Source organism: Carcharhinus amblyrhynchos, chromosome 3, assembly GCF_965287045.1.
Source record: "Carcharhinus amblyrhynchos chromosome 3, sCarAmb.v2.hapA, whole genome shotgun sequence".
Taxonomy (NCBI): Eukaryota; Metazoa; Chordata; class Chondrichthyes; order Carcharhiniformes; family Carcharhinidae; genus Carcharhinus; species Carcharhinus amblyrhynchos.
Window position 1 is genome coordinate 22,335,437 of NC_137326.1, and position 25,756 is coordinate 22,361,192.

Genomic DNA, 25,756 nt, shown 5'->3' on the forward strand with positions numbered 1-25,756 from the left:
GGGCAACCGAATTGCAAAATACAATCACCATAACAACCGTAAATTAATTTTTAAAACTAATAATGCATAAAATATTCGTAAGAAAGTCATCAGAAGCGCAACCTAAATTGTGCAAAGCAACAGAATGGTGTGAAGACACATTTGTGGAGGAACGAAGGAGCAGGAGATGAGCGTCCCGCCGGTGATATTTCAGAGTGGCACTGGTGGGGACTGCTACAGTGCGCATGTGTGGAGCTACAGTGAGTGCAGCAGTGATCAGAGTGCGGGTCCCGGGCTGTGTGTGAGCGGTCCCGGTCCTGGTCCTGGTCCCGGTGTGGGTCCCGGGCTGTGTGTGAGCGGTCCCGGTCCCGGTGTGGGTGATGGGCTGTGTGTGAGCGGTCCCGGTCCCGGTGTGGGTGCTGGGCTGACTGTGAGCGGTCCCGGTCCCGGTGTGGGTGCTGGGCTGACTGTGAGCGGTCCCGGTGTGGGTGATGGGCTGACTGTGAGCGGTCCCGGTCCCGGTGTGGGTGCTGGGCTGACTGTGAGCGGTCCCGGTGTGGGTGCTGGGCTGACTGTGAGCGGTCCCGGTGTGGGTGCTGGGCTGACTGTGAGCGGTCCCGGTGTGGGTGCTGGGCTGACTGTGAGCGGTCCCGGTCCCGGTGTGGGTGCTGGGCTGACTGTGAGCGGTCCCGGTGTGGGTGCTGGGCTGACTGTGAGCGGTCCCGGTGTGGGTGCTGGGCTGACTGTGTCTCACTGTAACAATTGTTGGAATCATCATACATGTCTCAGCTCTTCACAGCCTGCAGGAAAGTTCAGAAGAGATGGCCAGGAGGGGGGAAGGAGTTGGGATGTGAGAGTGTCGGTGAGGAGGGGATAAAGGGAAGTTGGTGTATGGGGGATGTACGTGAGGAGGGGAGAAAAAGGAGGTGGTATGTGGGGTTTTTGGTTCGGATATCAAATCAAAAGGTACATGGTGTGTATGTGAGGAGGGGATAGAAGGGCAGATGGCATATGGGATGTACAGCAAATGTTGTCCCCTTGTTCAAGAAGGGGAGTAGAGACCATCCTGGGAATTATAGACCAGTGAGCCTTACTTCTGTTGTGGGCAAAGTTTTGGAAAGAATTATAAGGGGTAGGATTTATAATCATGTAGAGAGAAATAAATTGATTAGGGATAGCATGGTTTTATGAAGAGTAGGTCGTGCCTCACAAACCTTATCAAGTTTTTTGAAAGGTGACCAAAGAGGTGGATAAGGGTAAGGCAGTTGACGTGGTGTATATGGATTTTAGCAAAGCGTTTGATAAGGTTCCCATTTCTACTGCAGAAAATGCAGACACATAGGATTGAGGGTGATTTAGCAGTTTGGATCAGGCATTGGCTAGCTGATAGAAGACAGAGGGTGGTGGTTGATGGGAAATATTCACCTGGAGTTCAGTTACAAGTGGCGTACCTCAGGGATCTGTTTTGGGGCCACTGCTGTTTGTCATTTTTATAAATGACCTAGATGAGGGTGTAGAAGATGGGTTAGTAAATTTGCTGACGACACCAAAGTCAGAGGAGTTGTAGACAGTGAGGATGGATGTTACAGTTTGCAGAGGGACATAGATAAGCTGCAAAGCTGGGCTGAGAGGTGGCAAATGGAGTTTAATGCGGAAAAGTGTGAGGTGATTCACTTTGGTAAGAGTAACAGGAGTACAGAATATAGGGATAATGGAAGGGCTCTTGGTAGTGTCGGCAAGCAGAGAGATCTCTGTACATGTGCGTAGATCCCTGAAAGCTGGCATCCAGGTTGATAAGGTTGTTAAGAAGACGTACGGTGTGTTAGCTTTTATTGGTAGAGGGATTGAATTTCAGAGCTGTGAGGTCATGTTGCAACTGTACAAAACTCTGGTGCAGCCGCAGTTTGAGTATTGCGTACAGTTCTAGTTGCTGCATTATAAGAAAGATGTGGAGGCATTGGAAAGGGTGCAGAGGAGGTTTACCAGGATGTTGCCTGGTATGGTGGGAAGGTCTTATGAGGAAAGGCTGAGGGACTTGAGGTTGTTTTCATTAGAAAGAAGAAGGTTGAGAGGTGACCTAATTGAGGCATACAAGATGATCAGAGGGTTAGATAGGGTGGAAAGAGAGAGCCTTTTTCCTCAGATGGTGATGGCTAACACGAGGGGACATAGCTTTAAATTAAGGGGTGGTAATTATAAGACAGATGTCAGAGGTAGCTTCTTTACTCAGAGGGTAATAAGGGCGTGGAATGCCCTGCCTGCAGCAGTTGTGGACTCGCCAACATTAAGGGCGTTCAAATGGTCAGTGGGTAGGCATATGGATAACAATGGAATAGCTTAGATTAGAGGGTCATTAGATTGGTTCCTCTGGTCGGCGCAACATCAAGGGCCGAAGGGCCTGTACTGCACTATAATGTTCTATGTTCTATATGTTCTATGTATGTCTAGAAGGGTAGATGGTATATGGGATGTATGTGAGGAGGGGATAGAAGGGCAGATGGTGTACAGGGTGTATGTGAGCAGGGGACACAGCAGAAAGGGGGGAAATGCTTAACTGTGTAAAGAATGAGGAGGGGTTGCAGAAATAGGGAAAAGGAGGGAAGGATATTGAATGGGAACAATGCAGGGGCAGAGGGGACAGAACGCTTGATGAGGAAATGGGCAACTGCAGAAGTTATGGAAGGATTAGTAAGGGAGGGGGGAGAAATAGAGCAGAAGGTGATAGAGAAATATTAGAGAGCTGTATTTGGAGTTTTAGGAGAATGAGTTGAGACAAAAGTGGTGGGACAGATTGTCTGAAGAATAGGCAGCCAAAGCCTGGTCATCCTCGATACCCTAGGACCTGTCTACACACTGACAATTCCTCAATCCCTCTTGAATATTCTGTAGCCATGTTATGTCTACCTGATATAGACCTTCTGTACGGGCTTGGACTGCAGAGTAGGAACTGCCTTTCATTGATTGCAACTGTTTGATGTCTGGCCAGACATTGCTAATTCAAATATACTGAATAGTGAGTTCTATTAAAATAAGCAACTGTATTTTACTAGTTTGCGTTCTGCTTGTATCCAACTATGAGATATAGCTGGTTTTAAAGGTCCTTTACGACTCAATGCAACTTACCAGCTGTAGAGACCACTTAATTGTATTTGACACGAAATCTCAAATAATATTCAGGAACTGGCTAATTTGCTCAGTTATTTACCACTGTGGGCTATTAGGACTAACTTTCCAATACTTTGTTTTGAAGATTCCAATCTGTTATCTGAAGTTACTTCAAAGAGATCCTTGATGCTATGGCTGAAGCAACCTTTCATGCACCAAAAAGAAAGAAGAGAGTGTATGAATGTTATGAAGCTCCTTTTCCTGTGTCACTAACCCAAGAAGAGACTGGTTCAAAGGAAGAGGAACATTATTATGCTGAAATTATGAATAACGGTGTAATTGTAAGGAAGCCAGAAAGTATGCAAGCCTTGTACGGAAAGGTATTCCAGGATCACTCCTATTTTTTCCAAATACATTCATGACTTGAACTTGGGAATACAGGGCACAGTTTAAAAACTTGTGTAGAAGAGAATAAGGAAGACAGTGATAGACTTCAAGAGGAAAGGACATCTGATGGAATGGGAAAACACATGACAGATGAAATTCAATGAAGAAAAGAGTGAGGTGGTACATTTTGGTCAGAGGAATGAGGAAAAAAAATACAGGCTAAAGGGTACAGTTTTAAAGGATGATTCAAGAATTGAAACACCAAGGGATTTTGGTGCACAATTCTTCACACACAATAGAACTTGTACAGTGCAGAAGGAGGCCACTTGGCATCCTAGCAAAGTCCCATCCCTGTAGCCCCACATAGTTATCCCACTAATCTCCCTAACCTACACATCCTGGAACATAAATGGGCAATTTAGCATGACCAGTCCACTTAACCTGCATACCTTTGGACTGTGGGAGGAAACCCAGAGCACCTGGAGGAAACCCACACAGACATGGGGAGAATGTGCAAACTCTACACAGTTTGCATTCTACTTGTATCTGGGATTGAACCCAGATCCCTGGAGTCATGCAGCAGCAGTGCTAACCAATGTGCCACATGCTGTTCATTTATTGGTACAGTATTTGTTTATTAAAAGCAAGACAAGTTAGTAAAATATACGTGACCCTGAACATTATAAATCAAGGCATTGAATACAAAAGCCAAGAACTTAAAAATGCCAGCTGCATTATTGTGTTCAATTCTGGGCATAAAACATTAGGAAGGATGTGAAGGGTTTGGAGAGAATGAACATGATGTTTACTAGAGTGATTCCAGGGATGAGGAATTGCGGTTAAGATATACTGGAGAAGTTCAGGTTGTTTGCCTTAGAGCCAAGAGGGCTAAGGATAATTGATGGATGTGTTTATTGTCATGAAGGGATCAGATAGAGTAAGTGAGGAGAAATAGTTTCCTTTGGCTGAAGGGTTGATAACAAGAAGGCACTTATTGAAGGTGATTTGCAAAAGAACTGGCAGTGACATGAGGAAAAACCTTCTTACACAAGTGGTTAGGATTTTCAGTGCACCGAGAGGGTGTTTAGATACAGATTGAATTGTAGCCTTCAAGATGAAATTGAATAAATATTGAAGGAGAAAACATTGACGGGGGAAAGAGAAAGGCAGTGAGACTAATTGGATTACTCTTCAAAAGAAGTGGCACAGACTTGATGGATCAAATGGCCACCTGTGTTGTACTATTCAATGATACAGAATGGTCTTAATTTTGAAATCAAAAAGGTTTGGCAGTGTTGAAAATCCAATTTATTTGTATTTAAAGGGTTATTTCGGAAAAGGGGTGCTATCCAGAAGTCGACCAGATTACAATATTTCAGACCCTACTTTAGTTGCCAAATGGAAAGGTAAATGTTCTTTATTCCCTTATTTGGCCTGTGTTTTATCATTTGTAGATGATTATCTTTAAATTGTTGTATTATAGAACGGTAACACATTATTGAGACAAGTGTCATATTGTCAAAGCTTCTTTCACTCATCAGGACAAATGCAAGAATAATCAGGTGATCACAGCTTCTAGTTCCTTGTTGTTTTCTCCATGGCAATGCTTCAGCAAGCTTGCATTTGTCCTGCTAAATGCAAACAAGAAGCTTCAAGATGTTTCACTCAGCAATATTCCATTTCTGTATTACCAAGTAGTAGTAATTCATTGAATTTGATTTGACATAGGGTTGTTCACGGTCAGCGCTAGTAAGAGAATCTTAGTCTTTTGATCAAGAGTCCGAGCAAGCCCAAGATGCCACAGTTGAATCAATGATCAGGGTAGCCGATGACGTTCAACTGAGGTGTTACCTGATACAATTTTTCAAAGCCACCTTGGCTTCTTGGCTAAGATGAAGTGTCAGATCAAGCCCAAGATGGGGTGCAATGCCTCATCTTGTCAGCTTGGATCTCGTTTGCCCCTCCTGTGGGAGCCATGAATTGGATTCAATTTAAATTTGTTTTTGTTTTGGATGGAATAACTTTTTTAAAAAAGGGGGTGAAACAATAAGCAACCTTTATCCCAAGCCAATTGTTTGAGCTAACTGGCAAGTGGGGCTGGATTTAATGTGCGTAATAGGTGTCTCACCTACCAGTTGGAGCACGAGTGAGAAACCAGTGTTGCTTCCATGGAGAAGTCCGACCAACCAGGTGCTTAACTAGACCGTGTCATGCCTTCCATGGGATGTAGGAACCGGGGTGGATGTTCCTGAGAGCAACCACCCACTCGAGGGAAGCAGCAACTGGTTGTTGGCAGTGTACCAAACCACGGACTGCTTTCAATATTGCTCCCAGGAGTTCACCAGGAATCATCATCATCATCATGGGATTCCTGGATACAGGGTGTGGGGGAGATGTAATCTTGGCCTGGCTGGAGAATCAGAGACAAGGGCATGGTGGTAGCTTTCTGGTGCACTCGGTGATAATTGGTATCAGTCGACTCATTAATGAGTGTAATTGACATCCTTCCATGAGGTGGCAAGTTTCCTCCATGTGCTCCTTCCCACATTCAACTTAATCATGGAGATTTTCAACCACCAACATATTAATGCAGGGCTTCTTCCGCAATTAATTGGGCCTGGCCTCCATGTTTTCCACCCTGAAGGTTGGATTAAATTCCGCCTGTGCTATGTTAGCCTGACTGTGATAGCATTTCTGCTGATGTTTCTCCAAACATGGATAGAGGTGGAGAGGCTCTTCCTGCTCAGAAAGGACAGTTGGACTAGAGGGCACAGCCTCAAGATGGGGGGGGGGAGGCAGTTTAGAACGGAGTTGAGGAGGAACTTCTTCACTCAAAGGATGGTGAATCTCTGGAATTCTCTGCCTGTTGAAGTGGTGGAGGCTGCCTCGCTAAATATATTTAAGACGCGGGTTGATAGGTTTTTGATAGGCAAGAGGATTAAGGGTTATGGGGAGAGGGCCAGAAAGTGGAACTGAGCAACGACAGATCAGCCATGATCTTATTGAATGGCGGGGCAGGCTTGAAGGGCTAGATGGCCTACTCCTGCTCCTATTTCTTATGTTCTTATGTAACTCCAACCAGTAAGAGTCTGCAGCATAATTTTCCATTATTGTGGCTGCCCAAAAAGACAGCGTGATGAAAATAAATCCACTGAACTATAAGCGCTTTTGAAATGTGATCAATTTGCATAAAGAAATTGTAAAATTCAAGGCAAGTTGAATTATTAACAAATGACCTTTAGTCATGCAGACCTTCCTTTTCCACATCCATTTCCCAAAGGTGCATGATACAGGCACAACTGTTTCTGTCTTCTAACTTGCTGTGTCTCAATGGATTCATCATGAGTTAGCTTTTCCAACTACTGAGATACCTGACTCTCTAATTGGAATTTCAATGACTAGATCAGTTAGTTAGAAGCATTAACCATCTTGGGATGGATGGATCTATTTGGGAGAAAAAGTAGTGATAATATGCAGTGAGGATAAAATGTTTCGTGATTCCGTATTTGAGTGCTTGAAGCCCATCGAGGAAAAATTGTTTTCATAAGTTCAGAAAGTAGCATAACTTTATATTTTTGCTCTATTCCACTTTTGGATCAGTTTTCTTTTGCTATTTTAGAACACACGAAAAGCCAAAAAAAAAGATTGGTGCATAAATCCGAGTACAAAAATGTAAAAATGAGAGAAGCCCACTCGGATCACCAGCTTGCCCCTTCATCCAGGTTGTATTTAAAATTAATGTTACAGACTGGCTCAGTGGTATATATAGTAAACCAAGTCAAATATCACAGGCCTCAAACTAGGTTAACACGTGTATAACATAGTAATATCTTTATCTATTTGGCCTTGAAGAAAGTCAAATTCTGATATGAAAATTGGTTCAATATCAATTTACAACATATATGTTCTGACTTGTAAATACTGAAAAGTAGCTAGTTCAGATTGCTAAATGTGCTACCTCAAAGGAAAATGAGAGCTATTGAACCTATTCAATTTGAGACAATGAGAAGATATTGGGTACGTTGGATTGTAGTTTTAACCATATAAGAACATAAGAAATAGGAGCAGGAGTGGGCCATCTAGCCCTTCGAGCCTGCCCCGCCATTCAATAAGATCATGGCTGATCTGTCATGGCTCAGTTCCACTTTCCCGCCCTCTCCCCATAACCCTTAATCCCCTCGCTTATCAAAAACGCATCAACCCGCGTCTTAAAAATATTTAGCGAGGCAGCCTCCACCACTTCAACGGGCAGAGAATTCCAGAGATTCACCACCCTTTGAGTGAAGAAGTTCCTCCTCAACTCCGTTCTGAACCGCCCCCCCTTTATCTTGAGGCTGTGCCCCCTAGTCCTACTGTCCTTTCTGAGCGGGAAGAGTCTCTCCACCTCTATCCTATCCATCCCATTCATCATCTTATATGTCTCAATGAGATCTCCCCTCATTCTTCTAAACTCTAACGAGTACAAGCCTAGTTTATTCAGCCTCTCCTCATAGCTCAACCCCCTCAACTCCGGCATCAGCCTAGTAAACCTCCACTGCACTCCCTCCAAGGCCAAAATATCCTTGCGTAAGTGCGGCGACCAAAACTGCACACAGTACTCCAGCTGCGGCCTCACCAGTGCCCTATACAGCTGTAGCAAGACCTCCCTACTTTTATATTCAATCCCCCTCGCTATGAAGGCCAGCATCCCATTAGCCTTCCTGACCACCTGCTGCACCTGCAGGCTGGGTTTTTGCGACTCATCCACAAGGACCCCGAGGTCCCTCTGCACCGTCGCCTGCTGCAGTTTTTCGCCACGTAAGTAATAGTCCTTCCTACCATTATTCCTACCAAAGTGGACCACCTCGCATTTGCCAACATCTTCAATATTAGCTTTTGTTCACTATATCATTATGCACTTTATACTTGAAGGGGGTCCATTGTGACATTCCCTAGATCAGATTTTCACTTAACTAGATATTGGGCAATAAAGATGTACCCAATTAAAAGGAGATGTGAGGTCTGCATAAAATGTGACAGAATATTTCCTGTAGACATCTGGCTTTGTAGGAGCAGCAGTAATCTTGGCTGGGATTGGTGTATTGTCCATGCATGCCTGACAGAGAAAGTTTTAAATTAATTTGCTTTTTCAGGAAAGAGTAGGAATTTTAATCTAATACTTTAATAATAACTATAGTAACACTGGTAAACGATTAAATGCACTAATTGTATCCTTTTGGTTGTTTGTAGGTGCGAATCTTATGCACATGCCTATAATATCATCAGTGAAGTAAGTTTGGGCCTGGCATTACCATTTTGCCATGTAATTCTGTACATTTGTTTCTCAGCTAGTGATTTCCTTTCTTATTGTTTTGAAAAGCTACTTTCATTTGTTGGAATTCATGTCATAGAATCGTAGAAACCCTACAATGCAGAAAAAAGCCATTTGACCCATTGAGTCTACACCAACAACAATCCCATCCCAAGCCCTGATCCCACAACTGACACACATTTATCCCACTAATTCCTCTAACCTACACATCCCAGGTCACTAAGGGGCAATTTAGCGTGACCAATCAACTTAACCCACACATCTTTGGACGGTGGGGGGAAACTGAAGCACCCAGAGAAAACCCACATAGATATGTGGAGAATGTGAAAACTCCACACACTGATCGAAGCTGGGAATCAAATGCAGATCCCTGGAGCTGTGAGGCAGCAGTGCTAATCACTGTGCCACCCTGGTCCTATGTCCATAATAAGATCCTGAACAATTTTTCCTACTGTTAGTGAATGGCATGTCTTTTTGTTTTTTTTCTGAGACCGCTCACATTGTGTGTTTTGTAGAGGGAATAAAACAGTCAGTTTGTTCAAGTGATGGTTGGAAAGGAAGTATTTGAAAAGGAAAAGGTTTGTTTTGATTTGAGTTATCATTTTCACATCTATTAGTATACAGCGAAAAATATTGTTCCTTGCCCGCTATGTAGACAAATTATACCATTCATAGAGAAGGAAAGGAGAGAGTGCAGAATATAGTGTTGTAGTCATAGGTAAGATATAAAGAAAGGTCAGCTTAATGCAAGGTAGGTCCATCCAAAATCTAATGGCATCAGGGAAGAAGCTGTTCTTAAGTCAGTTGGTACGTAATCCCAGATTTTTGTATCTTTTTCCTGATGGAAGAAGATAGAAGAAAGAATGTCCAGGATGCGTGGGATCCTTAATTATGCTGGCTGCTTTGCCAAGGCAGCAGGAAGTGTGGACGGAGTCAATAAATGGGAGGGTTTGTGCGACAGATTGGGTTACGTTCATAACCCTTTTGTGGTTTCTTGCAGTCTTGGGCAGAGCAGGAGCCATATCAAGTGTGATACAACCAGAAAGAATGCTTTCTATGGTGCTTTTGTGAAGGTTGGTGACAGTCGTAGCGGACATGCCAAATTTCCTTAGTTTTCTGAAAAAGTAGAGGGATTGGTGGGCTTTCTTAACAATAGTGTTGGCATGGGGGAGCCAGGACAGATTGTTGCTGATCTGGGACATCTAAAAACTTGAAGCTTTTGACCATTTCTACTTCATCCCCACTGTATAGACAGGGGCATGTTCTCCACTACATATCCTGAAGTCAATGACGATCTCTTTCATTTTGTTGACATTGAGAGAGATTATTTTCACTGCACCAGTTCACCAGATTCTCCATCTCATTCTTGTACTCTGTCTCGTCATTGTTGGAGATCCGACCCACTTAGGTGGTATTGTCAGCAAACTTGAAAATCGACTTGGATGAGAATTTGGCCACGCAGTCATTAGTGTATAAGGAGTATAGTAGGGAGCTGACAACACAGCCTTGCAGGGTACTGGTGTTGAGGATGTTCATGGAGGAGGTATTGTTGCCTATCTTACTGATTGTGGTGTGTGGGTTAGGAAGATCAGGATCCAGTCACAGAGGGAGGAGCTGAGGCCCAGACTATGGAGTTTGGAGATAAGTTTCATAGGAATAATGGCATTGAAGCCTGATATGTATGCAATTAGATTAGTACAGTAAGGGAAGAGCAACTAAACAAATTTTGCAAGAAGGGCCATCATGGTTTGTGCAATTTTAATGAATTTTCAAAATTTTACCTTTATTCCCCATTCTGATTTTTATTCATTGCCTGTTAATGTTCACTTTCATTGTATGCTTCTACAATGAGTTTCATTGTTATCAAAGTCTGTACCATGTATGTGTTTACATCTAGTTCCCTCACTTACCTTTACATCATGGTGCACGTTCGTGATTCTGCCCTTATGTGTTCCCACTTTCTACTGAAGCAATGCAGTCATCAGTGGCTTTCTCCAACTCTGCTGCTTTGCCTACTATAGAGCATCCTTGGCCCCCCTCTTGTTACATTTACATGTGATTTCTTGGCAAAATGCGTGGGGCAGTTTTTATGTGTATGTTGACAAATGGCTCTATCTCTTCACCAGTTCTGTCAGAACCGCAATAGCCAGTTGTTAAAATGGCCATCTGACTCAGTGTCATGGCTGAGCCAATTAAGATCCTCCAGTTGACTGCTGGAAAGATAAGGCATTGTATTCTGCCAATGGTTAAAAAAAACTCCACTCCCTTGCCATTATATCCCTCAGCCAGGTTGTCTCAGACAATCTGAAACCTTCTGCTCAAACAACATTCTCTTCACAGTTAATTCTCATTCTGCAACATAAACTAACTCTTTCCCTTTGTCTCTCTCACCATAATCCCTATGGATTTTGTTTCTATTGTGTAAGGTGCTCCATGACAGGTACATGGATGGGAAAGGTTTAGAGGGATCTGGGCCAAATGCAGGCAAATGGAAACCTGGTCAGCATGGACAAGTTGGGTCAAAGAGCCTCTTTCCATGCATTATATCTCTATGACACTATATGATGAAGTCCAGTTAATTAATTTATTCCTTTACAGTTAAGCACCTAAAGCCTGTGTGAAATAAAACACTCTTGGCCCTCCATCAATATTATGATGTAAAGAGCTGCAATGTGTTGTGTGAGAGGGATGGAATGTGGTGATTTCTACTTTTCAACTCATTTTATGAATGGTCCTGTGATCACACACATGTTCTCTCTACAACAATGCAGTTTAGAGCAGAAAGACACTGCAGGTATCAACAACCCAATGCAGTTTTATTTTAAAGCACTGTACTGAACACTTTTTAAATAAACTTTCTACACAAAACAATGAAAGCAATTATTTGTTTTCAATGGTTTGCATTTTCTGGAAATGTCTTCCCTGGAAGTGTTATGCAAGATGTTCTCACTAGCAAATCTTTCCTCCGTTTTCACTGATATTACAGGTTTCAGCATCATGTAGAGTGGGCAAAAAGCCTCCTGCAAGAACAAGGGCTGGAGAGCAGCTTACTCGAGAAAATGCTTGAAAATTATACAAAACCAATAGAATTGTCTTGTGATAGGAGCGCTGAACTTGATGACAGTTCACAAGAAATAAACATTGACTCAGAAGTATATACTCCTAAAACAGAAACTGATGAAAGAGCTGAAGAAACACATAATGGAGAAAGTCATCCTGCATTAAGCCCTCAAAATAGAACTCATTGTTTGGAAGGTGATGGACCTTATGATCCTTTAGCAAAATATGGAGATGTGGACTGTGAAACAATTGACAGGGAAGCTCTAGCAAAGATGCATTGTTCCAGACATGATGATCTCCTTATACATTGTGGTTGCCGATATGAAGATGCCGTGAAAGAGGTTCTGCAACAGAATTCAATTAAAAATAGGATTTCCACCAAGCACGAATGCGTACTAGTGGTAGAAAAGATACTACCATCTGATGATAAAGAATTAAATAGAAAAGTGAGTACAATTGTTGGAGACTGTGAAACCATGTATTAGAAAGCTAAAGATGCTCTATCTGTCTGTGCAGGTACAATTAATTCAAACCTGTCTGTTAAATGGAAGTGTGTTGTAAATATGACATTAACTTAACAATGAAGTTTAGCCATCCACATGATCTGACGATCCATTGAATTGGGTTTATTTTATTCTTCTAAATACTTATAAACTAAATGTAAAAAGCACGATTGCAAATCCCAGCTTAGATAATTAGTAATGCACGTATAAAGTGCCAAATTCCAAGCCACCAAGTGCATTCACTTTCTCAAAAGAAATTAACTTGCTTTTAAACTTTGTGCCGGTCCCCAATTTTCTGTCTGCTGCATCACAAGGTCTCCATAATTGTGGCTTAGGATTAGCTGTATTCTTGATGCTACTAATTAACACTGAACAATCTATATATGCTCAGCTCAACTCTCCTTTCACAGTTGCTTTAAGTCCTGTTCAGTCAGTACAACCCAGCCACATCATGAATTGTAGGAACTTCGGTATTTATTTATTTTTTTTTACAAACAGCCTTGCAAACAAATTGAAACATTTAAACAGAAAACGTGTCGAGTGTTTCATGAATACAACATTATGCAATTTTTGGACTCAACATCGTAGCATGTTCTTAATTCCATCTTTTGTGTTTGAGCCTCATGTTGTAATTCATAGAAATGTCCTACTCAGTGGAAGTTGTTACGAAACTACTGGACCCTGGTCAGAGTTTACATTCATAAAGACAGAAGTAAGCCAATGAGCTGGTTCCTCGTTCAACTCGATGATAGCTGTAGTAAATTCGCTGGATGCTTAGGATTTTCCATTCTATCAGTAATGGCCGGAAAGTCACGTCAGATAAATATAACGGAATGAAGGAAAGCTCCTCGTTTTGTGCTTATGTTAACTCCAAAGTCAAGAGTTTTGCTTAAAGGCTACAGTGTGACAATAGGACTCTGCAGTTTATAAGTATTACCATAACTTGCACTGTTGCTAGTGAAGATTGGCTTTGAAGTGCAGTGGAATATTATATGATACCAAGATGCCTTGCAACTATTAATGCATCTAATAATGCATTTGATTTCACTATCTAACACTGTCATTTCATACATAATGTCAACGTGCAAAACAAAGTAATTAAAATATTTTGATTTGAAAAATGAATTGGACTCACCTAACATTGTTTTCTTCAGCTGGAAGTAACAGAGAAATTAGTCTGCAAGAGGAACCCTTTCAAAATATTTGAATATCTTCAACTCAGTTTGGAAGAGGTATGATAAACTTAGTAAATACACAAGATCTGTAAACTTTTATTTTTAGCTAGTAAGTGTCTGGTGATAGAACTGCCATGTAATTTTAAAAGGAAAAGGTGCTGGTTGCTTAACTCAACGTAGAACATAGAACACTACAGCACAAACAGGCCCTTCAGCCCACGAGTTGCGCCGATCACATCAACACCTACCAATCTATAGACCTATCTATAACCCCCAATCCCATAAAACCCCATATACTCATCCAGAAGTCTTTTAAAAGACCCCAGCGAGTTCGCCTCCACCACCACTGACGGCAGCCGATTCCATTCACTCACCACCCTCTGAGTGAAAAACTTACCCCTAACATCACTTCTGTACTTTCCTCCCCGCACCTTAAATCTGTGTCCTGTCGTAGCGACCATTTCAACCCAGGGAAATAGCCTCTGAGAATCCACCCTATCTATTCCTCTCAACATTTTATAAACATGTAAACATGTAAGATAATATGTTTCAGATTGATAATTAAAACAGCCACACTCATCAAACAGGTAAAATTCATATTTCCTTGTTCCAACACAATTTTTGTGTGGCTTATTGAATCATACTACATAATATAGTTATCAAGTGCATATTCCTATCATTATTCTTCATGCCAAGAAGGACTGTTTGCAATTAATTCATGTCTAATATCTATTAATTCACATTTCTTAATATGGTTTAACACTTTAACCATAAGGAACAGTTCAGAGGTTTTATTTAATTAACACATTTATATTTGCTGTATCCTTGTTCCTGATTGTAAAATGTTAACTCTCAATACGTACATTTAAATTAATTCTGAACTCTACTGTTTCAGGCCTTTTTCCTTGTCTATGCCTTAGGATGTTTAACCATTTATGATGAAGAGGTAAGTTTTATGTTTATTGTTGGATGGAAAATTATAAAATTGCCCAACATTCTCCCAGTTGTTTAATAAGCTATCCCAGTTCAGCTGTCCGTACTGAATTAGCTGATCCCAGGTGAAGTGTTGTTAGAAACAGTACACCTGGTCTTCACACTCCTAGGTTAAGAACTATTCCTCCTTATATTGTGCCAACTTGATATCCTCCACTTGTAAACTCAGCCCTGGATGTTTGTTCTGCACATTTTGTGCCTGGAAAAATTACTATCTGATTTTTGTATTTGAGATCATTGATCGAGACACTAAGCATTTTTGAAAGTATGTCATCTGGATTAATCTGTGCAGTGAGTATGCACAGATTAAATTTGGCAATGTTGGTTGAGAGTCCATTGGTGGAATCATTGTCTATAATGCTCAGTTGGGATAAAACTGTAAGGCAATACTGTATTGTATATGGTTTAATTTCTTATTTGTTTCAAATATGCACAAGCATGGCAAGGCTGATATACATTAGCATGTACATGTAATGTGCATTAATGGTTTCAAAAGGAAATTAGATGAGCACTTGAAGGAATTAACAGGCAGGGCCACGGGTGTAGAACGGTGGAATGAGACTTTGCTGGATTGTTGCCTGGGAGTTAGCATTGGCTCAATGGACTGATGGCAGCACGGTGACACAGTGGTTAGCACTGCTGCCTAGGGACCTGGGTTCAATTCCGGGCTTGGGTCACTGTGCAGAGTCTGCATGTTCTCCCCATGTCTGCATGGGTTTCCTCCAGGTGCTCCAGTTTCCTCCAGGTGATCCAGTTTCCTCCCACAGTCTGAAAGACGTGCTGGTTAGGTACATTGGGTATGCTGAGTGAGAATTTACCATGGCCAATCAGGCGTGGGAGTGTGGCGACTAGGGGATTTTCACAGTAACTTCATTGCAGTGTTGATGTAAGCCTACTTGTGACACTAATAAAAATATATAACTTGGTCTCCTACTGTGCCATAAATAAAAGACTCTACAATTCATATAAATTTTGATTGTTGTTCCTGTTAATTAATTTTCTGGTGTGTCTCTGTTGACAAGTAGAATGATTAACAGTAACCACAAAAGGTAGACAAATTCAGCCAACTGGTAAAGTTGAAATTTAATATACCCGTTTTTTCTGTGATAGAGAGTTTAACAGTGCATATTTGGATCTGTCTGTCATATAAATTGTACACTAATAGCAAAAAGTGACATTGCTAGTAAAGATTGAAATAACTGGCCCATATTAATGCTGTTTTTACATTTGATTTTAGGAGCCTCTCAGTATTCTCAAATTGTGGGAACTATTTAGTCTGATTCAGCCTGGATTTAAAACCAATTACATGGGCTATCACTACTTTCGAAGTAAAGGCTGGGTACCAAAAACTGGGCTAAAGTATGGAACAGACCTTTGTAAGTATTTCCAAAGTATATATTCTTCAACCTCACCATTTTGACATCAGAAAATGCTTGGATTAAGACTAGCCTAATAGTTATCACTCAAAGAATTTATAAAATCAAGAACTGACTGTATGGGCTCAGAGTGTCCCAGTTTAATCCTGGTCTACACAGTGGTTAGTGCTGCTGCTTCACAGTGCCAGGGACCCACGTTCAACTCTGGCCTCGGATGACGGTGTGAAGTTTGCACATTCTTCTCACGGATTTCCTCTGATTCCTCCCGCACTCTAAAGATGTGCAGGTTAGGTGGATTGGCCATGCTAAATTGATCCTTAGTATCAGGAGGATTAACAGGATAAATACGTGGTGTCATGGGGGTAAGGCTCGTGTAGGATTACTGTCAGTGCAGGCTCAATGGGCTGAATGACCTCCTCCTGCACTGTAGGGATTCTGTGATTCTATGTTGGTTTATCTCAAGCAGGGCAACAGTGGAAGTTTTGGGACTGTTCTTGTTTCTGAGTCAGAAAGTGGTGAGTTAAATCCACAAGGAAAAGATAAATGAATGAAAGAGAGTATCATGTGTATGTTGTCAATCAATGGGCTACATTGCATTTGGTCATTGGAGCTTTGGACTTGCACATCTTTTGACATGAGCTGCATTCATCTCCTGCATTTGACCATGACCAAACCATTAAAATGTTTGTCACTGTCTTTAATGTCTGGGACCCGTCAGTATTTATGAATGGTATTTGCTGCATTCTTGATCAACAATTCTATGGTTTAACAAATGAAAACAATTCTAATCAGCTGAAGTGTCAGGTTTTTATGCCAGTACGGATGAGTTTGTGGGGCCCTCCGTGTTTTCTGCTTTTATTTCATATTTCCAAGATTTTCATTGTTTTCTCTCTTCTAAACATTGTGAGTTTTTGTCTCAACCCTTTTAGAATGTAGTTGCAATGATTTAACCATATGCTAGCAATAAAATATTTAGATTACGAAAGTTAAATATATCATGATTGTTGTAGAAAAGCATTAATGAACATCGTGGAACTTTTTGTAGCCGACTAATGTGTCATGTATTCTGAATCATCAACTTTTTAGTGAAAATAACGCAAATGAAAAGGAGATTGAGTTTTTTTTGGATTAGATCAGTGTTGGATGAGGCTCAGTGTCTCTCCATATTGGAAACCTTTGATTTGATTTATTATTGTCACATATATTAGCATATAGTGAAAAGTATTGTTTCTTGCGTGCTATACAGACAAAGCATAACCTTCAGAGAGAAGGAAATGAGAGAGTGCAAAATGTAGTGTTCGAATCATAGCTAGGGTGTAGAGAAAGATCAACTTAATGCAAGTTAGGTCCATTCAAAAGTCTGACAGCAGCAGGGAAGAACCTGTTCTTGAGTCGGTTGGTACATGATCTCAGACCTTTGTATCTTTTTCCAGTGGAAGAAGGTGGAAAAGAGAATGTCTGGGGTCCATGAGGTCCTTAATTATGCTGGCTGCTTTGCCGAGCCAGTGAGAAGCGAGAAGACAGAGTCGATGGATGGGAGGCTGGTTTGCGTGATGGATTGGGCTACATTCACAACCTTTTGTAGTTTCTTGCAGTCTTGGGCAGAGCGGCACCATATCAAGCTGTGATACAACAACAGCTTTCTATGGTGCATCTGTAAAGGTCGGTGAGCATCGTAGCAGACATGCCAAATTTCCTTAGTCTTCTGAGAAAGTAGAGACGTTTGCGGGTTTTCTTAGCTATGGTGTCGGCATGGGGGGGAGACAGGACAGGTTGTTGGTGATCTGTACACCTAAAAACTTGACACTCTCGACCCTTTCTACTTCATCCCTTTTGATTTAGACAGGGGCATGTTTCCTGAAGTCGATGACAATCTCCTTTGTTTTGTTGACATTGAGGTAGCGATTATTGTCACCACACAAGTTCACCAGATTTTCTACCTCATTCCTATACTTTGTCTCGTCATTGTTGGAGATCCGACTCGTTATGGTGGTATTGTCAGCAAACTTGAAAATCGCGTTGAAGGGGAATTTGACCACACATTCATAGGTGTGTGAGAAGTATAATAGGGGGCTGAGAACACAGCCTTGTGGGGCACCAGTGTTAAGGATGATCGTGGAGGAGGTGTTGTTGCCTCTCCTTACTGATTGTGACCTGTGGGTTAGGAAGTTCAGGATCCAGTCGCAGAGGGAAGAGCTGAGGCCCAGACCATGGAGCCTGTGTGTTCAAGTCCCATTCCAGAGAATTGAACACAAGATGTAGACTGTGACTTCAATTTGGCACTGGATGAGACAATAAACTGAGCTCCCATCTACCCTCTCATCTTTTCCGCATAAAAGATTCTGTGGCACTAATTAAAAGAATTGGGGCATTTGCCCTAGTGCCCTGGCCAATACTTATCCATTAACCAGCACTTCTGAAAAAAAAATCATTCAGTTATTCTCACATTGCTTATTGTGGGAGCCAGAGTGCAAATTGGCTACTGAATTTCCTGCTTTACAGTGGAGACTATTCAAAAGTATTTGATGAAAATGCTTTGTGACATGCTGAGGTTGTGGTGTATATTAACGTAAATCTTTCTTTATCTCTATTCCTCTGATTATTCAGCAACTTGAGGACATAGGAAAGTAGATGAATTGCATCTGGCCGTATAGTCCAATGGGTGCAGCCTCTGTTTCTGTTGAATTTTTGTACACATTTGACTTTGAGCAGCTGCTATGACGGACTGAGCTGCCTGTGTCAATGCCCTCTGCTTCCATCTTGTTTCTTTATTTGCAACATTTGGCTTCTGACCAAAACTAATGACCTGGTTGAAATAGAGAACTTGGCAAGGGGACTTGGAAGGCCCAAACCTGCATCCCACCTTTCTTTTGACAGCACATTGTTTGCATATAGAACAATGGCTGTCATTACTATTGTAATCCAATATTCCTTTAGGAATGGTGTTCTGCAGGAGAAAGATTGTGAGGCAAAGTACTTACGGCTAAGTAGGATACTAACAGAAGAATCAGGTTATGTTTTATTTGTAATAGCACGTTTTGCATCATTCGTTAAGAGTTATTTGATTACTTGCCATATTGTATACAAACGTGAGTGGCATGAGATTTACTCCTAAAGGTTTCTGTGTCGTGGAGTCCAGACATCTCTGCTAAATTATTGATGACAAAGCCCTAGAGGTTTTGTCACTTCCTGTCCATCTCAGTTTGTTGGCTATCATGTTTTAGGAAGAATTTATTAGCATTAACAATCTCTGATCTGTTTGTTTCACATTATCCATCTTAGTGAAGATGGTAATCTCAGGTAACCACATCTACCACCATTATAGGTTCCTATCTTCTGGTTCCCATAAGTTCAAAATAATCATATTTTAAACTCAAAATGCTGGAGCTTCATTGAGTGTAATTCTTTCAGCTTTCCAGGCAGTTAGTAAACCAATAGACTTGTTCTTTGTTACTCAGTACATGACAATTTAGGATATATATTTGTATTTTATAATTAATTTCTAGTTACTTATGAATAATATAGCTTCTTTCATTCTTTAAATATAGTACAACTGTATCAACATAACTTAAGTTAGAGATTGGAACAGTTTAAATTTATTTATTAGTGTGACAAGTCACCTTACATTAACACTGCAGTGAAGTTACAATGAAGTTACTGTGAAGTTCCCCTTGTCGCCACACTCCAACACCTGTTCTGGTACACTGAAGGAGAATTTAGCATGGCCAATGCACCTAAACAGTTAATTCTCTCAGTATGTTATGTTTGGGAAGAATCACTGATTTCATCACTGGATCAATAGTGATGTGATCTCAAAATCTTCAAAGCACGCAACCCATCTCATCAAAACACTCAAGTTAAAGTTAAGCTAAAGTTTATTTATTAGGCACAAGTAGGGCTTATGTTAACACTGCAATGCAGTTACTGTGAAATTTCCCCAGTCATCACACACTGACGCCTGTTCGAGTCAATGCATCTAACCAGCACATCTTTCAGAATGTGGGAGGAAACTGGAGCACCCAGAGGAAACCCACACAGACACGAACATGCAAACTCCACACAGACAGTGACCCAAGCCGAGAATCGAACCCAGGTCCCTGACGTTGTGAAGCAGCAGTGCTAACCACTATGCTACTGTGCTGCCCAGAGCAATATAATCTGGATATATTTATACCAGATCTCCCTGCCTCTAAACGAAGGGTGCTTTTCATTTGCTGTACTATCTTCAACCTCAGTGTCGTATTCTTCATCTCATGATTTACTGGAATAAGCTACAGCTCTTCATAACTGCTCAACCCTGGGATATTAGGACATTCTGTTTCAGTGACACAAAATATACAGCGAACATCTCCCTATGTGTGTGCCCCTGATTTGAGTTATTCCTAGCTGTCAGAGCTCAGCATGGTGTTGCTCAGTTTCAGAATGCCTTTCCTTGGATACTCATTTTCTTTCAAAATTTTCAGGAAAGATCATCTGGTATAGCTGTGCAGGATGATGTTACTCTCTGTCTTTCACCTTAAATTTATGTTTTCAGGCTGCAATTTCATTCTTTATAGGGAATTGTCAACAGGCTCACCTGATTCTTAACTCAGGATTTGAAATTTATACAGCTCCAACTTTTATAAGTTTAACCCTTTCTCTATTGTCCACAGAAGGATGTAGCTGATGGTTTCCTCTTCACTAGCGTCTATTAGAATGAATGGCAGTCCACAAATGCCTCTACAGTGTCATCAGCCTTCCAATTGTCATGGGCTGGAGGTGTATGTTTATTGCTGTGTTTGCATTTGGTTTTTCCACGATTCACTCAGTTTTCTTCTTTGGGCTAATTTGAGTTGATTCTTCTCTAATTCTGCCTTAAATTTATTAATGTTTGGATTATTACTGATAGACACTGCCCCTCCTGCAGTCATCATGCAATGCCTTGTGGTTCCCATATGTTAGAAATAATCATGTTTTACACTTAAAATGTTAGAGGTTCATCAAGTGTATTTTTTGAGCTCTCCATGTGGGTGGTGGAAGGATAGCTGCATTGTTACTTGGCACACGACTGCAGTGCCACAATGAAAATGTGACACCCCAGGATGTATAGTCACACAAGTTGTGATAAATCACTCAAGAGAATTATCCAATTGGAACAGAAAATCATGTGTTTCCACTATATTTTAAAAGAATATGAAATTAGTAGGAGGAAGGAAAAAGATCCTTCCCTGCTAGTATCTCAGTGACTTACCCCAGGCAAAAGCCAGCAGTCAGTGTTGGGTAAGCTCAGTGTGTTTTATATGGAGGCTTGTGTAACACTAGATGAGCCTAATGTATTTTGGCAGTATTTCTTGGGCTGATCCAATCCAAAATTAGAACATAATGTTTTTATGTATCAGATTTTAAGTGACACTTGATTTCCCTTTGTATTTCAGTACTGTATCGAAAGGGACCTCCATTTTATCATGCAAGGTATGAACAGTGCAGTTCAGATAATTGTATTAGCATCTTGTACTACTTTATAATTTCCAAACTTTCCATTAATTTTCTTTTTCTGCCTGCAGTTATTCAGTGGTGATTGAAATGGTTGATGACAGTTGTCAGGGTTCACAGCGCAGACCCTTTACTTGGAGATCACTTGCTGGGTTAAACCGAACTACTACAAATGTCTCTAAGGTAAAGATTCTCATAGGGCACACAGCCAGAAAAAGTGTAATTTAGATGACGTTAATATTCATTCGTCTTGCTCTGTATTCAGCTATTCCATGACAATGTAGACAATTCCTTACTTTTCCCAGGATTACTCTGTGTGGATTGGAGATTTTCAGAGTAGATATTTACTTTGTTGAAAAATATTTGGCATCTGCACAATAGTGGATGGCATTTGTAACTAACTGCATAAATCAGTATAGAATCATAGAAGTTTAACGTAGGAAGAGAGAACGTGACCCATTGTGGATCTTTGCTAGAACAATCCAAATCTAATCTCTCTCCATGTCCCTATATTTTTTTTGGCTCTAAATATTCATCTACTTTTCCATTAAAAGGTGCCGGGGTCTCCTCTTCAATGACCGCTTGTAATAAAACCTTCCCCATGCTTTATCAACAGTGTGTAAACAAATTCCGAATAACCTATCTCTCTTCATAGCAATTTTATATTGGCACTGTCCAGGAAGTGGCAATAGGATTTTTCTGTGCTTGCTTTCTCTTACATTATTACATAAGTGACTATACTTCAAAACTACTTCATTGAGTATAAACTTTTTGAATGACCTGCAATCATGGAAGATGCCATATAAATGCAAGAAGAAATAGTCACAGCATCTCAAACATTTTCTTAGATGCACCTTATCACTGACATAATCCTGACCCCGCTATTGCTATACACTCTGTGGGTTTAACACCCTTTCTGTAACAATATCCCTGAAATTCACACTATTTTATCTCTAGCCCAACGATATCAATTGACCATAATTAAAGTTTAAAGTTTATTTATTAGTCTCACCAGTGGTCTTACATTAACACTGCAGTGAAGTTAATTCCATTGATCTTGTACGCATTTTCTTATTTATTAACCCAAAAATGTTTCATCTCCACATGCATTTTTAAGGAAAATTGTTCCCCTAGATCTCTCTGCTTCTTTACATCCCTCAGCATCTTTGCACATTTCCATTTCTTGTTATCCCTCCTAAAATGCATGATCTCCAGCTTAATTTGCACCTGACTGCAGCTTTTCCCAATTTGTTAATGTACCTAAAACTTCTTGAAGTATTTTCCATTTTTGCCAATTGTTACTCTCCCTCTAATTTAATAACTGCTTAAAATTGCTTTAGTTCTGATAATTGTCACTGCTAAGTTTAAATTTACTTCCTAAAACTTAGTTCACGTGAGTGACCCATGGACAATTGCTCCAGATTATGATTTTTTTTTAATGCTTTTGAATTTGAAAATGCTTTCTGAGAGAAGTGTCTGCCACTTAAAATGTTCCAAATAAAATTACTTGTGGTGTCACAAAGGACTGGGGATCGTGATAGATGGGATGGCGTTCACTCAATTCAATAACTCACTATTGTCCAAGCGCACAAAAAAAGTTTATTTAAAAGATCTTCATATACTCAGCAAAACTAGAAAAGAAAGGAAATAAACACCTAGCTCTTTAAGTTGATGTTTCTCTACACCCTAGCTATGACTGTAACACTACATTCTGCATCCTCTCCTTTCCTACTCCCCTATGTACTCTATGAACAGTATGCTTTGTCTATGCAGTGTGCTAGAAACAATACTTTTCACTGTATAGTAATACATGTGACAATAATAAATCAAATAAAAACTTTACACACAGTATATCCCTATTTAAACATAAGAACATAAGAAATAGGAGCAGGAGTAGGCCATCTAGCCCTTCGAGCCTGCCCCGCCATTCAGCAAGATCATGGCTGATCTGTTGCTGCTCAGTTCCACTTTCCCGCTTTCTCCCCATAACCCTTAATCCCCTCTCTTATCAAAAACCCATCAACCCGCGTCTTAAAAATACTTAGCGAGGCAGCCTCCACCACTTCAACGGGCAGAGAATTCCAGAGATTCACCACCCTTTGAGTGAAGAAGTTCCTCCTCCACTCCGTTCTAAACCACCCCCCCTTTATCTTGAGGCTGTGCCCCCTAGTCCTACTATCCTTTCTGAGCGGGAAGAGTCTCTCCACCTCTATCCTATCCATCCCATTCATCATCTTATACGTCTCAATGAGATCTCCCCTCATAAACCTGGACAGCCAATCCATTTCCCAGGGAAAACTCAAGATAACACATAACAGCAACAGCCCTTCAGGGGGACAACATAGAGGCAAGGTCAAAACATGGATGAAGAAGGTCAGATTACCAGAGCAGGTTCTCCTACAGGCCAAAGTTCAATCTACATCAGGCTTTTTGTACAGTCTGAGGTCAACAACAAACACACAGTTAACCACACATCAATTGTTTCACTCTCCAAGGCACCCTCCTCACATTCACCAAGTTGGCTTTCGCCACGCTACCAGAAGAACGTGGAGGCTTTAGGGAGAGTGCAGAGAAGGTTTACCAGGATGTTGCCTGGTATGGAGGGTCTTAGCTATGAGGAGAGATTGAGTAGACTGGGGTTGTTCTCCCTGGAAAGACGGAGAATGAGGGGAGACCTAATAGAGGTGTACAAAATTATGAAGGGTATAGATAGGGTGAATAGTGGGATGCTTTTTCCCAGGTCAGAGGTGACGATCACGAGGGGTCACAGGCTTAAGGTGAGAGGGGCGAGGTATAACTCCAATATCAGAGGGACTTTTTTTATGCAGAGGATGGCGGGGGCCTGGAATGCACTGCCAAGTAGGGTGGTGGAGGCAGACACGCTGGCATCATTTAAGAATTACCTGGATAGTCACATGAGCAGCCTGGGAATGGAGGGATACAAACAAATGGTCTCGTTGGACCAATGTGCGGCACAGACTTGGAGGGCCAAAGGGCCTCTTTTCTGTGCTGTACTGTTCTTTGTTCTTTAGCAGGACTCAGTCTAGACTTCAATGGTCTAGTAAGGCTAGTAAGAAGTCTCAAGACCAGGTTAGAGTCCAACCAGTTTATTTGATAGTAATCTCACAAGCTTTCGGAAACGATGTTCCTTCATCAGGTGTGTGGAAGGTTCTGATCAGAGAAGGGCATATAAAGTCACACACACAGTTTACAGAACACTGATCAGAATGCAAGTCTTTACAGCTAACCTGCTATTCAGGTCTTAAAGATGCAGACAATGTGAGTGGAGATAGCATTAGCACAGGTTAAAGAGATGTGTATTGTCTCCAGACAGGGCAGTAAGTGAGATTTTACAAGCCCAGGCAAGTCATGGGGGTTACAGATAGTGCGACATGAACCCAAGATCCTGGTTGAGGCTGTGCTCATGTATGCGGAACTTGGCTATCAGTTTCTTCTCAGCGACTCTGCGCTGTCGCGTGTCGTGAAGGCTGCCTTGGGGACCGCTTACCCGAAGATCAGCTGTGGAAATTGCTGTAAATACACTGAGGTCAGGAAAGGTCAAAGGTGCGCAAATGGTTCTGCTGAAATTTGCATCTGATTAAAGTACCATCTTGCTTTGCCCAATATGGACTGACCTTGTTTCCAGTATTTTATATTTTAATATATTAGAGATTTTGCTTTTTTTAATATTGACACTTTTTTTTTGCCTTTGTTCCAGGAGCTTCTGTTATGCTATTTAATTAAACCATCAGATATGACTGATGAGGAAATGACATCTCCAGAATGTATGAAGAAAATTAAAGTTCAGGTGCAAAGGATTTTGTTCTAGTGAAATCTTCAATGTATGAGAAAACCATCATGTTTGCCTCCGTTTCGTTTACAGCAAATCCATTGTCTCAGCTAATTTTGTTTATTTGTGTTGTAGGAGCTTATTGTGAGCCGTTGGATTTCTTCCCGAGAACGCACTGACCAAGAAGAGTTATAGCATATTTCACAGTACTGATAAAATGGGTTAATGTAAGGACCAGATGACTAGCAAGAACAGCTGAAATCAATAAAATTGGAAAAATTATATTTTTGATTATTGAATATTTGCTGTATTCATTGATATCTTGCATGCCAGTATACATAATTTAAAAAAATCTCTGAAAATAAAAATTAACTTCTATTTTAACAAAAAGCCTGTCATGATAAAAGTCAGAAATAAATGTGCCAACAAGTCTCGATGTGAAATGCTCACCTATCTTCTGTTTCAAGAAGCAAACTGATTCACCCTCTATTTTCAGTGTTTTTTTAAATCTTTTTTTGCCCTTTTTTAGGCAAAAAAAATGTCCAGCGCAACCATTGATTAAAGTCAGTTCAAATTAAGTACCATGAAACTGATGAGTAAACATA

General features: G+C 40.9%; 1 protein-coding gene across 3 annotated transcripts; it reads left to right on the forward strand.

Moving 5' to 3' along the window:
* Nucleotides 1–205: 205 nt before the first annotated feature.
* tsen2 (TSEN2 tRNA splicing endonuclease subunit) lies at nucleotides 206–25,430 on the forward strand. Of its 3 annotated transcripts, none has more exons than XM_080182070.1 (12): nucleotides 206–239; nucleotides 3,230–3,464; nucleotides 4,796–4,877; nucleotides 8,701–8,740; nucleotides 11,769–12,288; nucleotides 13,500–13,577; nucleotides 14,416–14,466; nucleotides 15,751–15,889; nucleotides 21,304–21,340; nucleotides 21,433–21,544; nucleotides 25,080–25,169; nucleotides 25,287–25,430. In XM_080182070.1, the coding sequence occupies exons 2-12, from the start codon at nucleotides 3,276–3,278 to the stop codon at nucleotides 25,344–25,346; spliced, it is 1,398 nt and encodes a 465-aa protein (XP_080038196.1). In that variant the 5' UTR covers nucleotides 206–239; nucleotides 3,230–3,275; the 3' UTR covers nucleotides 25,347–25,430. The 3 variants fall into 3 exon arrangements, with proteins under 3 accessions (XP_080038196.1, XP_080038181.1, XP_080038188.1); XM_080182055.1 differs by lacking the exon at nucleotides 206–239 and adding an exon at nucleotides 703–829; XM_080182062.1 differs by lacking the exon at nucleotides 206–239 and adding an exon at nucleotides 2,172–2,992.
* Nucleotides 25,431–25,756: the final 326 nt, after the last annotated feature.

What these genes read in the sequence shown, in the direction of transcription:
- tsen2 (XM_080182070.1), top strand. Translation starts at nt 3,276, where the DNA reads ATGGCTGAAGCAACCTTTCATGCACCAAAAAGAAAGAAGAGAGTGTAT. An exon ending in AAAGTATGGAACAGACCTTT is followed by an intron (nt 15,890 to 21,303) that starts GTAAGTATTTCC and finishes TTTGTATTTCAG; the next exon opens with TACTGTATCGAAAGGGACCT. An exon ending in CTACTACAAATGTCTCTAAG is followed by an intron (nt 21,545 to 25,079) that starts GTAAAGATTCTC and finishes CCTTTGTTCCAG; the next exon opens with GAGCTTCTGTTATGCTATTT.